This window comes from Nicrophorus vespilloides, unplaced genomic scaffold, assembly GCF_001412225.1.
Source record: "Nicrophorus vespilloides isolate i.1.1-1 unplaced genomic scaffold, Nicve_v1.0, whole genome shotgun sequence".
NCBI classification, from domain to species: Eukaryota; Metazoa; Arthropoda; class Insecta; order Coleoptera; family Silphidae; genus Nicrophorus; species Nicrophorus vespilloides.
The window spans coordinates 1-14,707 of NW_017095994.1; the positions used below are offsets into that span (position 1 = coordinate 1).

At 31.0% G+C, this 14,707-nt stretch overlaps 3 protein-coding genes across 3 annotated transcripts; 2 read left to right on the forward strand and 1 right to left on the reverse strand.

The window, feature by feature from the left end:
• Nucleotides 1-4,351: 4,351 nt before the first annotated feature.
• Nucleotides 4,352-6,148, forward strand: LOC108569088 (the record flags this gene model as incomplete). The annotated part of the gene is made up of 5 exons (XM_017930496.1): nucleotides 4,352-4,497; nucleotides 4,702-5,100; nucleotides 5,162-5,398; nucleotides 5,515-5,718; nucleotides 5,796-6,148. Coding segments are annotated over 5 exons (1,248 nt in total), but the record flags the coding sequence as incomplete, so codon positions are not given.
• Nucleotides 6,149-7,656: 1,508 nt separating this feature from the next.
• On the forward strand, nucleotides 7,657-8,872 carry LOC108569089 (cell wall protein DAN4). The gene has a single exon (XM_017930497.1). It carries the CDS (start codon nucleotides 7,852-7,854, stop codon nucleotides 8,734-8,736), a length of 885 nt encoding a protein of 294 aa, XP_017785986.1. The 5' UTR covers nucleotides 7,657-7,851; the 3' UTR covers nucleotides 8,737-8,872.
• Nucleotides 8,873-9,549: 677 nt separating this feature from the next.
• Nucleotides 9,550-11,019, reverse strand: LOC108569090 (fatty acid hydroxylase domain-containing protein 2-like). The gene is made up of 2 exons (XM_017930498.1): nucleotides 10,682-11,019; nucleotides 9,550-10,614 (listed from the first exon to the last, which is right to left on the reverse strand). The coding sequence occupies exons 1-2, from the start codon at nucleotides 11,002-11,004 to the stop codon at nucleotides 10,440-10,442; spliced, it is 498 nt and encodes a 165-aa protein (XP_017785987.1). The 5' UTR covers nucleotides 11,005-11,019; the 3' UTR covers nucleotides 9,550-10,439.
• Nucleotides 11,020-14,707: the final 3,688 nt, after the last annotated feature.

The following is a 14,707-nucleotide window of genomic DNA, read 5'->3' on the forward strand; positions in this document are numbered from 1 at the left end:
GATATTAAGTGCATGAGTGATTATAGTTTGCAATTGAAAATTTTTCTGAAATATTTTCAAATATGGATAATTATGAGTGATTTTTCAATAAATATGTAAGTTTTTCGATTGTGAAGTTATGTTGATGTTTAAACTTTTTTTGATATTTCAAAAATTTTGATGATTGTTAAATTAGTGATGAATTCCTATAAAGATGTAAATTGTAACAAATCAATTCTGCATTATTATGAGTAAAATTGAGAAAAGTACATTTGATTCGGCTTTATTAGTAAAAAAAAACTGATGTATATTTTGAGATATGAAATATAAAATTGTTGTGAGTAAAGTGAAAAAAGAAACAATGTTGTCTTAAATATGCAATATATGTAGAAATAAATAGATTAAGTCATGCTAAAACTGGAAAAATAACTTCAGGTGTCCCCCGACTTATGAACGAGTTCCGTTCCAAAGCGTTGTTCGTAAGTCGGGGAAATTTTAAAAAATTCAAAATATACTTATCTTACCACACTTTATCATGGTTTTCACTTTAAATTCCGTATTACTGACTGCATACATTTGATAAAAATAGATTAAAACAAACAAAATACTGACTTACAAATTTACATTTTAATCTAGACGTCACAATTATTTATAACAAACGACGAAAGAAACAAATGCAACAGAACAGATATTATATTTTATTAAAGAAATTTTCATTTTTTGTTTGGACAGTTAATTTTGTATCATTATATATCTTCTTGTAACAAGTTAGAGCTTTTAGATTTGTGTTCGTAAGTCCAGGAGTTCGTAAGTTAGGAGATACCTGTATTCGGTTTCAATGGAAGTGTAGATTAAGTGAAAAAAGAATACGTTAAGAAAAATGTTATATCAGGTTTCTTTAGTCAGTAGAGCGAATTTCTTGTAGTCGAACGAGCAGCAAACGCTTGTATCCAGTTTCATGTATCATCCTTACGAAAGGTGGCTGTGCACAAGACTATGACGACATTGACACAGTTGAAAATCATGTGTTTCTCGTCGCTTTGCAATAAATCCTCCCGATAAAGTAAGCAACTGAAATTCACACAAACTAATAAAAAAAAAAACACACACTAATTGGTATATTATATAAATCGCAACATACATATGACCTACATAGTTTCAACGAAGCGTGGACGAATTATTCGTCAGCATTATTATTTTTTTTTTTATAAATTGAATCCAATATTTGCTTAGTCGATGAGTTTATTGTTTCTTTTGGCTTTGATATGATTGACCCAACAGGAACCGGCCGAAACCGCACGCCGATGGAAAGAAGCGGTCCGAACCCGAAGGATGGATTAATTTAACATTTAAATCATTTTAAATTAATCGAAACGAAAACGAACGCATCGCAATCAAATCGACCGAACAATTGGCTATACCATTCGATCCAAACAACTTTTGTTTCTCGAATCGTCACCAGATTGGTTCAATCGAATACGAGAATACCAGTCCAAGTATACAAATGAGCGTAAATTACGACAAATTGTGAGCGAGACGTTAATTGCTAATCGCTTAATTGGAAAGACGCTTCTTTCGCAGCGATTAGAAACGAAATCGCGAACAGAAACAAAGTTCGCATAAATATAGTTTTCAAGTTCATTTTTTTTTTTTAATTATTTATCTTCTTTTCTCATCGTGGAAACATTGAAGTCACTTTCTGGAGATTTACGTCCGCTAATCGCGAATGCATGCGGCTATCAAGGAAAGCGAAAATTTATTCGAGAGATAAACCGCGCCGAGGAAATTCTATAAACAAATTATTAACATGTAGGACATAATAAAATAAACACATATTTTAAATGTGCGCTGGTTTTGCGTAACCCATTTTTTTTTCATTCTTTCTTTCATCTCTCCACCTCCGTCTTCATTCTTCCAGAAAGACGTGCTTAATTTTAGACTTTCCGCATTCCGCGCACTTTTTTTTTTATGTTTTCTTCTCTGAGACCTAACGATTGCGTTACGCTTGACACGGCCTTGAACTTCGCGCTCTTTGTACAATTTGTATTATGCTGATGTAAAATTATTTAAATCCCATCTCGACACATTTTTTCTATATGATTGTTCGGTTTTCTGTGGAAATTGTTTACAATTTGAATATGAGAATGTTTTAAATAATCTATACAAATTGAAATGCTTTTACTTTTTTTTTTTCTCTCTTCATTCATCCTATGGTAATTTTCTAGACGATTGTAAGTTCTGGTTGAAAGCAAAATTTTGTTTTTTGTAAATAATAGAAAACATCCTATTTACTTCTGTATTTCTATTACTGTGTAAGAGTTTATTATATATTTATGAAACTTCATTAGAAATCCTTGAAGTTTCATAGAAATTTTGTAAAAATCTCCTAGAAATTCCTTCGAATTCTAATAGAAATTCCTTAGAAATTTTATAGACATTTCTTATAAATCTCCCAATTAGAAATATCTTAGAAATTTTATAGAAAACTCTTAGAAATTCTGTGGAAATCTAATAGAAATTTCATATAAATTAGAAATTTCATAAATTTTTTTTGCGTATTTTTATTTCAGAAACTTTACTGAAAAAGAAAGTCTGGCAAAGACTACATATTTATTAATAATAATTGGACTTTACGGATCTATGATTTAAGTAAAATGTTAAAAGTATACTTTATAGAAACATTTTTTTCTCTCTTCATTCATCCAATGGTAATTTTCTAGACGATTGTAAGTTCAGGTTGAAAGCAAAATTTTGTTTTATGTAAATAATAGAAAACATCCTATTTACTTCTGTATTTTTACTACTGTGTAAGAGTTTATTATATATTTATGAAACTTCAATAGAAATCCTTAACAAATTTTAAGTTTCATAGAAATTTTGTAGAAATCTTCTAAAAATCTCCTAGAAATTTCTTCGAATTCTAATAGAAATTTTATAGACATTTCTTAGAAATCTTCTAGAAAACTCCCAATTAGAAATATCTTAGAAATGTTATAGAAAACTCTTAGAAATTCTGTGAATTTTCAATAGAAATCCTTAACAAATTTAATGTTTCATAGAAATTTTGTAGAAATCTTCTAAAAATTTCCTAGAAATTTCTTCGAATTCTAATAGAAATTTTATAGACATTTGTTAGAAATGTTATAGAAAACTCTTAGAAATTCTGTGAATTTTCAATAGAAATCCTTAACAAATTTAATGTTTCTTAGAAATTTTGTAGAAATCTTCTAAAAATCTCCTAGAAATTCCTTCGAATTCTAATAGAAATTTTATAGACATTTCTTAGAAATCTTCTAGAAACTCCCAATTAGAAATATCTTAAAAATGTTATAGAAAACTCTTAGAAATTCTGTGGAAATCTAATAGAAATTTCATATAAATTAGAAATTTTATAATTTTCTTTTTGCGTATATTTATTTCAGAAATTTTACCGAAAAAGAAAGTCTGACAAAGACTACATATTTATTAATAATAATTGGACTTTATGGATCTATGATTTAAGTAAAATGTTAAAAGTATACTTTATAGAAACTTTTTTTTCTCTCTTCATTCATCCAATGGTAATTTTCTAGACCATTGTAAGTTCTAGTTGAAAGCAAAATTTTGTTTTATGTAATTAATAGAAAACATCCTATTTACTTCTGTATTTTTAGTACTGTGTAAGCGTTTATTATATATTTATGAAACTTCAATAGAAATCCTTAACAAATTTGAAGTTTCATAGAAATTTTGTAGAAATCTTCTAAAAATCTCCTAGAAATTTCTTCCAAGAAAACTCCCAATTAGAAATATATTAGAAATGTTATAGAAAACTCTTAGAAATTCTGTGGAAATGTAATAGAAATTTTATAATTTTTTTTTGCGTATATTTATTTCAGAAACTTTACTGAAAAAGAAAGTCTGGCAAAGACTACATATTTATTAATAATAATTGGACTTTATGGATCTATGATTTAAGTAAAATGTTAAAAGTATACTTTATAGAAACTTTTTTTTTCTCTCTTCGTTCATATGTATTTCTACTACTGTGTAAGAGTTTATTATATATTTATGAAACTTCAATAGAAATCATTAATAAATTTGAAGTTTCATAGAAATTTTGTAGAATTCTTCTAAAATTCTCCTAGAAATTCCTTCGAATTCTAATAGAAATTCCTTAGAAATTTTATAGACATTTCTTAGAAATCTTCTAGAAATTTCATATAAATTAGAAATTTTATAATTTTTTTTTGCATATATTTATTTCAGAAACTTTACTGAAAAAGAAAGTCTGGCAAAGACTACATATTTATTAATAATAATTGGACTTTATGGATCTATGATTTAAGTAAAATGTTAAAAGTATACATTATAGAAATTGTGATTGTTGCAGGACGAGCCTGACGTGCGTAGATGTCGTTCAAAGTCGGATGGAGCTCCAATAACACCAGGCAACGAGCAGGAGGAGCCGTACGAAGTATTTCCACACCTTCCTGATTCGGTGTTGGAAAAGCTTGGATTACTCGGAGATAGCCCAAGGTAAAAATGAAAAAAAAAACATAGCGTATTAAAAATAGATCAGAATCTAAATAGATCAGTCTAAATCAATGGAATGTAAAAAGCTAAAGTGTGAGAGAGAGAGAGAGAGAGTGATAGTTTACACATAAATATTGTCTAATGGAGGAAGTATTTAGTCTTGTGGGTGTCTTAACGATGTTTACATTATTGATTTATGATTGGCAGGGAACGATTGACCGATGAAGAACTGGAGCAGAAGTTTATATCGCTTTCGTTGGCCTTCACCATCGACGCGGACACGATCAAAGACAGATGCAACAGGCAGAGGAGGTATCGCGATCAAACCGAGACGAATTTGAACGTCGAGATCGAGAGACTCATCGAACGGGCGAATCGACTCTATCCACTCTGCATCGACGCTGAGACGACGGAGCTTCTCGCCGCACTCCTCGCACAGGTGGACATCATCGTCAGAGCTTCGTCGCACGCTGCAATCTCTGCGGAACGTTTCGGAGCGGTGCAGCACGAGGAAAGGTTGGCCGAGTCCGTCCAATTAATGATCAAACACGTGAACGTACTTAAACGGCAGAGGGACTCGGCGAGGAGGCAGCTGCAGTACACGAAGTTCGTTAACTGTGAGCTTTGCGTTTTGCGCTTAAATTTCTAAACTATTTACGCTCTTCAGGAGGGTGCTCCAAGACACCAACTCGGCAGAGTCGTCCAGTCCGAAGCTGAAGACGCCGCAGTTGAATGGACGCGTTATAACGAGGAGGAGAGCGAGCATAGCCACCATTTCTCAGCCACATCAAGAGAACTCGAACAAAGTGGTCCTTAGTGATAGTAGGAGGATGATCCGCAGGACGTCAGAGCTCTCCCTCAGAGGAAGCATACTCAACAGAACTGCCAGACCTTCGCGATTAGAGTAATTTACATTCAATTTAACACAAAACAACTTTGATCAACAATTAATCCACATTACTTTAATTAGTATTTGGATATCTCAATTGAAAATACTAATTCAAGTCTTGTACCTTGCAGATTAGGTTTAGATCTCGTTAAAATCCGCGAAGGAACAGTGGAAACCATAATAATGCCAAGCGTTGTCGACGAAGAGAACGACGACGAAATAGAGGATGTAGAAACGAATTCATACCAAAGCAATGACGAATCCGGCGATTCGAAAGCAACTAGTCGTAAAGTTAGTACAGCATCAGAACCAGACCTTCACACATTTCTATTTAAGTAAGTGTAATAACATCAAACAATTTTGTAGTTCTTATGAATGATCTATTTTGTAACTTTTCATTTTTTTTTTTCAGAGATAAGTTACTGTATAAGGGCAGGAAATTGGGTAGAGCGGCCAAAAGGATATTCAACAATTGGCTAGAGAATGGTTCCTCGAACGAAGTCTTCTGTTTCTGCGCTCTCATCTGTTTCTCGCTGAGTATTATAACCATGGGCAACATCCTGATGGAATTCGAATGCGCGAAACGCGGTGATTCTAATGCCTTCTTCTGCTGGAATTACACCAGCACACCAATCTACACGGACAATCAAGCAACGAGCAACGCGATTTCGTGAACGTGATCTTCGGAGAATAACAGAACAACAAAGAATATTCTACCTCCAATATGTACATTTAACAATAAAGTTACTTTAAGCTCTTAAACAACAAATCTCTTAAGTCATTTTATTAAAAACCATAGCATACTTTGATATTAACATACTTCTAAAGCTTCCTATTTTCTCCTGAAAGAAAATAAATACATGCCAAATATTCGCTCCAAATTGTTTTAAATTTTTTAAATAGACATATATATGTTCAAAAAAATACAAAGTTGCAACTTTGGTTGCCTACAAATTTATATAAATAATTAAATTGTTGTACAGCCTTTATTTGAATTGAATATCTTTCTATTTCTTTAAAAATAATTAATTTAATAAATTATGGATCTATGATTTAAGTAAAATGTTAAAAGTATACTTTATAGAAACTTTTTTTTCTCTCTTCATTCATCCAATGGTAATTTTCTAGACGATTGTAAGTTCTGGTTGAAAGCAAAATTTTGTTTTTTGTAAATAATAGAAAACATCCTATTTACTTTTGTATTTCTACTACTGTGTAAGAGTTTATTATATATTTATGAAACTTCAATAGAAATCCTTAACAAATTTGAAGTTTCATAGAAATTTTGTAGAAATCATCTAAAAATCTTCTATAAATTTCTTCGAATTCTAATAGAAATTTTGTAGACATTTCTTAGAAATCTTCCAGAAAACTCCCAACCAGAAATATCTTAAAAATGTTATAGAAAACTCTTAGAAATTCTGTGAAAATCTAATAGAAATTTCATGTAAATTAGAATTATTTTTTTTTTTGCGTATATTTATTTTAGAAACTTTACTGAAAAAGAAAGTCTGACAAAGACTACTATTTATTAATAATAATTGGACTTTATGGATCTATGATTTAAGTAAAATGTTAAAAGTATACTTTATAGAAACTTTTTTATTCTCTCTTCATTCATCCAATGGTAATTTTCTAGACGATTGTAAGTTCTGGTTGAAAGCAAAATTTTGTTTTATGTAAATAATAAAAAACATCCTATTTACTTCTGTATTTTTACTACTGTGTAAGAGTTTATTATATATTTATGAAACTTCAATAAAAATCCTTAACAAATTTGAAATTTTATAGAAATCCCATAGATCTCACTTTGAAGTTGTTATTAAATACCATAGCATACTTTGATAATAAAATACTTCTAAAGCTTCCAATTTTCTCCTGAAAGAAAATAAATACATGCCAAATATTCGCTCCAAATTGTTTTAAATTTTTTAAATAGACATATATATGTTCAAAAAAATACAAAGTTGCAACTTTGGTTGCCTACAAATTTATATAAATAATTAAATTGTTGTATAGCCTTTATTTGAATTGAATATCTTTCTATTTCTTTAAAAATAATTAATTTAGTTGATTTATTTGAATTTAGTACAAGATTTAATATGTTAATTAATTAAATAGTTAATTAATATGTTGGATTTAATAATTGTTGGGTTTCTTGATGGTAATTTAAATGTGTTTTACTCACGAAGAAACGAATACAATTAAAAGTGTGAAACTGGATTTAGTTTCTGTTTGAAGAAACGACGGAAGTGAAAGTAACGGTAACAGTTCCGTTGGTTGCAAACATCGTCAGCTGATCGCAACGCAACGTGAAAAAATGATGGACAAACTTTGATTAGCAGTTTTGTTTTTGATTTTGTTTTAAATTTTGTTTATTGTTGATTAAGTTTTTATAGTTTTTTTTTTCTGCTTTGTTTTGGAGCGCTCGTGAATTCCTGCGGTGTTTCTGTGGCAAGTAAAGAAAAATGTTCGACTTAAGGCTGTGCCCGTGCATTTTACTGGTTCTCCTGGTATCAACATATGGTGAAAATGCTGCTAAAAACGAAACCAAAATCGAAATCCCTCACGTGAAGAATGTAACCACTGTTGCACCTTCGGATGTGCAGATTTTGGAGGGTGGAAAGGTTTCCATCACATCCACAACGGAAAAGACCACCACAGAGATGAACAGGTTGTATGGTAGGGAGCAAATCACCAATGCTCCCACAACAATCAACAATACAAGTTCGACAGTTAAAGAAACCATTGATGTGGTTACTGCGACAAGTACTGTTGCTAATAAAACAAGTGTGAGCACAACCACTGAAAAGGTTATTCCGGTGAGTGAAAAGATTGATGCACCAACAAACATTACAAGCCACAAGAAAACTGTTCCAAAGAAAGGGGTTAATTTCACAACGGAGGTGCAAAAGAATGTTACTGAAACAAAACCACTTACAAAACAATCTGCTAATGTTACTCTAGCTGCAAGTAGCACAACTACAGCGAGTACAACCACTTCAACAACAACAACTACTTCCACTACTACTACTACCACAACAACGACAACTGAAAGAATTAGGAAACCTTTATTCACAATTGCCAGCGATGAAGAGCCATTTGCCCCATCAAACTTTGTTGCTGGCAAGGGGAAGAACAGCTCTACATTGCCAAAAGTGGAGAGTGTCAAGTCTTACGACTCGACCAAGAAAAGTGGACCTGACTACATTGTGCCAATTGTCGCTGTGATCCTGTCTGTGCCACTCGTCGCAATCCTGCTGAACGCAGTCTACAAACGCACCAAGGAGTGGTGGTATCACAGGCACTACAGCCGCATGGACTTCTTGATCGATGGAATGTATAATAATTAATCATGCACTAGGTTACATACATATACATATATCTCTTATGAGAGCTCAGCTAGCACACATACTTTACTTTTATACATATTACGGTTTGTTTTAAATTAAGCTACTTCGGTGCTGAACATTGCAATAAAAATGATGATGATGATGTGATATTGTTATGATAAATATTTGATAAAAAAAATAAGAAAGAAAGAACGCTTTTATATTGGAAATAAAGTTTATTATAATATTTTTTGAATGATGTCGTTAACTATTTTTTATTGAAAATAAAACAAAAGAAACGAAAATATATAGACTTAAAGAACACGCTTGATTTTTTTATTCTAAAATCCTAACCCTTCTCACTTCAAATTTTTATATTCCAGTTAGAATCTAGTTGAAATCAATTTAGGTTGAATTAATAAGTTATCTATTAGATTAAAATAAATTTAATGATATATGTTTATCATTAAATTTATTTTAAGAAACTTTACTGACTTGAAAAAACTGGAATTGTTGAAAGATAAAAGTCTGTAAAGTTATTCTAACAATCAATTATAAATATAGAAGATACTAGTTTATGTAAAAAGTAAACATCGCTTTATAGTTTCTAATTACGTTTGATGTACCACAAGGTTAGGTTCTAGGTCCAATTTAGCAAATTATTTCTATAAACTTAATCGTTACAAGCATTTCACTAAAGATCATATTACCAATATGTTATAGAAATTATTTCATAATAATCAGCAGAAATCTGATGCTTTTAATAAATAATCAATTTAATTACGTCTTACATCAGATTGAAAAGGTTTCGCAGAGCGACAAATAAAAATCCGCTTTCAACTTTGTAACCCACTTTTTATTGATACTTATTGCGTTAAGGTTTCCTTGCAAAGTGCTCGTTATGAGAGGGGAAACGAGGGACGAAAAAGAATCAACGAAACCTACACTGTGCGAACTCGCCTATGTACAGAACGAAAAGTAAAGGTGGAAGAGAATAAGAAAAAAAGTAAAGACGAAAAACAAACATTTCATTCGATTACAATGATAAAAGTGACTTAAGTCTAGTAAGAATCAAGCGGTCGATACTTTACAATGTAAATCGTTCATTTATTTATGTATGTATATATATTTATATGTATATATATTTATATATAGAGACAGAAAGAGAATAGTGTGTGTGTGTATATATCTAAGAGATTTAAAAAATACAGCCTTTTTGGTAACTTTAAATCCCAAAAATGTTTTTTTTTGTTGTTGTCTCATCCATCATTTCGCACACGTAAATCACATTGGTATAATCACTAAACATTGATCGACTCAGGAGAATTTAAAGAAATGAAAACGAAAAAAAACTAAATGATTTTCATTCGTGCGGAGATTTCGTGTAAAAAAATAAAGTCAATCGATCGGGATTATACTTAGTCCTGGTCACAATCAGGAATTGTAAATACATGTATTTAATCATACATATCTTATATATTTATATATATTTAATATAAAATTTTCTCCGTTATATAAAGACCCTTTAATGTGTGTTTCCTCTTATTTTTTTTTGTTTGATTCCTCTTGTATATCCTTGAAATTCACACATAAATATATTTTATATGCGTTCATTTATAAATATGTAATTTATGTTAGATGCTAAATCTAAGTAAACTGGTTTCGTAACATCAAGTTTGTGTTTTCATTCCGTTTTCGGGTTGATCCTGCGACCCGGGAAATTGTTAGGTGGTTTTACCAAGCTTGTGTTTGCACGCGTCCGACTCGGGGAAGATCTCGCGCGCCGGCAAGAAACTCAGCATCATGATGTGCCTGTTGTAAGCCCTCGTCGATCTGAAGCTCGTGTCCGTTCCGTGAAGTCTGTCCAACACGCCGAGAACTCCGAAGCAATTGTTGAATCTGCAATAATCAATTTGATAAGTTAATTTGAAGCAATGGAATTGATATTTTTTTTGGTGGATTTTACTTCAGGTGATGGAAATCGTGGGCTTCCGGTGACGGGAAGAACGGCAGATGGTAACCCGAGTGAGCGTTCAGGGTGGAGAGGATTGCCAGAGAGAACCAGAGCCAAGCGGTAGCGACGTGCGAGCCGAGCATCAGGACACCCATTGCAGGAGGCAGCAGGTTCGAGAAGATGTGTTCCAGGGGATGGCAGTAGATCGCCGTGACAGCGATAGGAGCTGTCCATTCGTGGTGTTGCTTGTGAATGTGCTTGTAGAAGTATTTGTTATGCAACATCCTAAAAAAAAATACAACAAAGTTACAAAAATAGTTGTCCCAAAAGTTCATGTCGATTTTCGCTAATGACTAAATATATCAGAAAAGGTGAGATTTCAACATTATTTACAATAAAGTACGGTTTGGATCAAATGATTTGTGAAGATGGAAGGAAACAAAGTGCATTTTAGACTTTGATACTTTTCTATTACCGGGAAGCCAAAAAAATGTTATTAACGCAATAACTCTGTTGATTTCAGCCTTAAAGTTCTTCTAGTAATAATGATGAAATTAAGACATTGATCAAGAATAACCCACACTATATTAACAACATCAAAAACAACCATCGACTAACATTTTTGAAGCTTGCTTACTTAAACTGTTAAGATTTATGAGTTTTGCACAACTTAACAGACAAAATTTGTTGAATTTGTCCACCCCTAGTATTCACCAGACAATGAATGCACTTTCCGATTTCCACACATTCGTGTCTTCGCAAAATTCCATTAACTGCAAGAACGTTTAACTACCTGAAGAAGTTTTTTCTTGATGAAAAACCTAATAAAATCTGGAAGTATGTCATGTTTAAGTTGCGTATTTAAATTGAAATGAAATGATAGAACTTTGGCACATTTATTAATAGAAAATCGAAATTTCTAGATTTTCAAACCAAGTTTACAAAACCTTTCGTTTACAATAAAGTACGGTTTGGATCAAATGATTTGTGAAGATGGATTAGACTTTGATACTTCTCTATTATTGGAAAGCCAAAAAAAATGCCATTAACGCAATAACTCTATTGATTTCAGCCTTAAAATTCTTGTAGTAATAATAATGAAATCAAGACATTGATCAAGAATAACCCACACTATATTAACAACATCAAAAACAACTGTCGACTAACATTTTTGAAGCTTGCTTACTTAAACTGTTAAGATTTATGAGTTTTGCATAGTTTAACGGACAAAAATTGTTGAATTTGTCCGCCCGTAGTATTCACCAGACAATGAATGCACTTTCCACACATTCGTGTCTTTGCAAAATTCCATTAACTGCAAGAACGTTTAACTACCTGAAGAAGTTTTTTCTTGACGAAAAACTTAATAAAATCTGGAAGTATGTCATGTTTAAGTTGCGTATTTAAATTGAAATGAAATGATAGAACTTTGGCACACTTATTAATAGAATATCTAAATTTCTAGATTTTCAAACCAAGTTTACAAAACCTTTCGTTTACAATAAAGTACGGTTTGGATCAAATGATTTGTAAAGATGGATTAGACTTTGATACTTCTCTATTATTGGAAAGGCAAAAAAATGCCATTAACGCAATAACTCTGTTGATTTCAGCCTTAAAATTCTTCTAGTAATAATGATGAAATCAAGACATTGATCAAGAATAACCCACACTATATTAAAAATATGAAAAAACAACTATCGACTAACGTTTTTGAAGCTTGATTACATAAACCGTTCAGATATATGAGTTTTGCACAATTTAACACACAAAATTTGTTGAATTTGTCCACCCGCAGCATTCACCAGACAATGAATGCACTTTTCGATTTCCACACATTCGTGTCGTTGCAAAATTTCATTAACTGCAAGAACGTTTAACTACCTGAAGAAGTTTTTTCTTGATGAAAAACCTAATAAAATCTGGAAGTTGCGTATTTAAATTGAAATTAAATGATATAACTTTGGTACATTTATTAATAGAAAATCGAAATTTCCAGATTTTCAAAGCAAGTTGAAAAAACCTTTCGTTTACAATAAAACAGAAATGTAAGGTTTTTTCTCACCTGACGATATAATGTGCGTGTTTGTAAATTTAACACCAACTCTTCCATTTATATATTTTTGTATACGTTTTGAACGTGAATTGTATCGATCGTCGTTTTGGTTGGGACAAGCAAGATTAATTTAATTTATTAACACGCCGCACTTTTAAATTACACACTCCGAAAAATTGTTATTTCATCCCAAAAATAATTCACCGGAACGCGAATGAAAACACTCGAGGCTAACGCGATTTTGATTAAAATTTTGCAAATTTATCGTAGTATAGAAAATATGCTCAGATTGATATGCAAACTCGTCGCTAATTGATTTAAATTCTACAATCGTTGTTGCTCAATTACTAATTTTCATACTCAAAGAGTTTACATTTTAGAATCATATAAATATTACGAATTTTGCAAAATAGGAATACAGAAAATCCTCGCATAGTGCGGGTAATAGTTTCCGCTAATATCCTGGACTGTTTGAAACCGGACTAATTGAGGAACTAAATGAAATAGAAATAAGAGACTTGACTGAAATTTTCCTCAAAATGACTGATCTAAGCCGCACTATGCGAGGTATCGGTGTACAATTATGCAAAAATATAATTTTTATATAATTTATACCCAAAAGTAACAAAATACACGATAAAGTTCTAATTTAATAATAATTACAATCATTTTAATTTTAAAAGAAAATCGACATAGTTCAAGTTTTTATCAACAACTGAGGTCAGTTTGTACGTATTTATAGTGATACTCACAAATATAATTTTTCACACAAAATTGTGTTTTTTCTTTATTATTTGCTTATAATTTATCTCTGTACACGTAATCAACGTTAGCAACGAAAATAGTTCTTAAAAGACATCATTATCATTTGAACTCGATAAGTATTGTTTGTGTAAAGTCGAGGTAGATTTTATGAAGCTGAAACTTCTATTTTAAATTGCCAATTATACATATTTTTTTCACAATAGTCACGAGCACAGCAATTATAATACGTTCATTGTTATCCATCAACCTTGATCTTAAATTGTACCAGAGTATGTATCATGAATACACATATTTTGTTCAATTGTTAACAAAGACAACATACATTGATTCCTGTATCCAAACCAAAAAAAAAAATGCACAAATAAGCAATTATATACATTTTTTTTTTCAAAAACTAAAATTATAAAAAGTTGTTGATTAATTAACTTTGTATTGTAAACTTAGCAAAATTATTAACAGAAATATTCATTGCAAATTGACGCAAAACACAATTCATTATGTGAAAATGTTGTTGAAAGAACTTGTTTTTTTCTGTTTCTTTGTGAATCTCTGAACGTAACTTGATAAAATGAAAATATTTTAATAAAATAATCTAACAAAATAAAGTTATTTCTTTGGCATTCATTATTAATGTTCAGGAAGTTCTTGTAATCTTGGAATGACGTCCGTTTAACAGATTTGCAAGGTCACTGGAGAACTAACTTATCTGTGATGTTGATTTTCGCAAATGTATTTACCATTTTAAATTTACAAATATTTTGAAGATCTGATCTTAAAAAACAAACAGTCAAAAAACATGAAAAATATCGAATGTTACCACATAATTTATCGTTTCGAAAATGTTTTGTTCATTTCTCATTACTTCATTTTTGAATGCGAATTACAGCCAAATAGATCAAACCACAGCAATAATTATATACACATGGTATTTCCCAAATGTCCAAGTTTCATATGCATCTTTTGGATCCATTCTTGGATCCAAAAGATGCATATGAAACTTGGACATTTAGGAAATACCATGTGTATATAATTATTGCTGTGGTTTCGTCCATTTGGCTGTAATTCGCATTCAAAAATGAAGTAATGAAAATTAACGCTCGAAAAACAGTCGTTTCACATTTAACTGTTTTCTTGGAAACTATAATAGATCAGAATGGATACAAAATATAAATTTAATGTTTCACATTTTACTGTTTTTCTCAGAAACTATAATATAT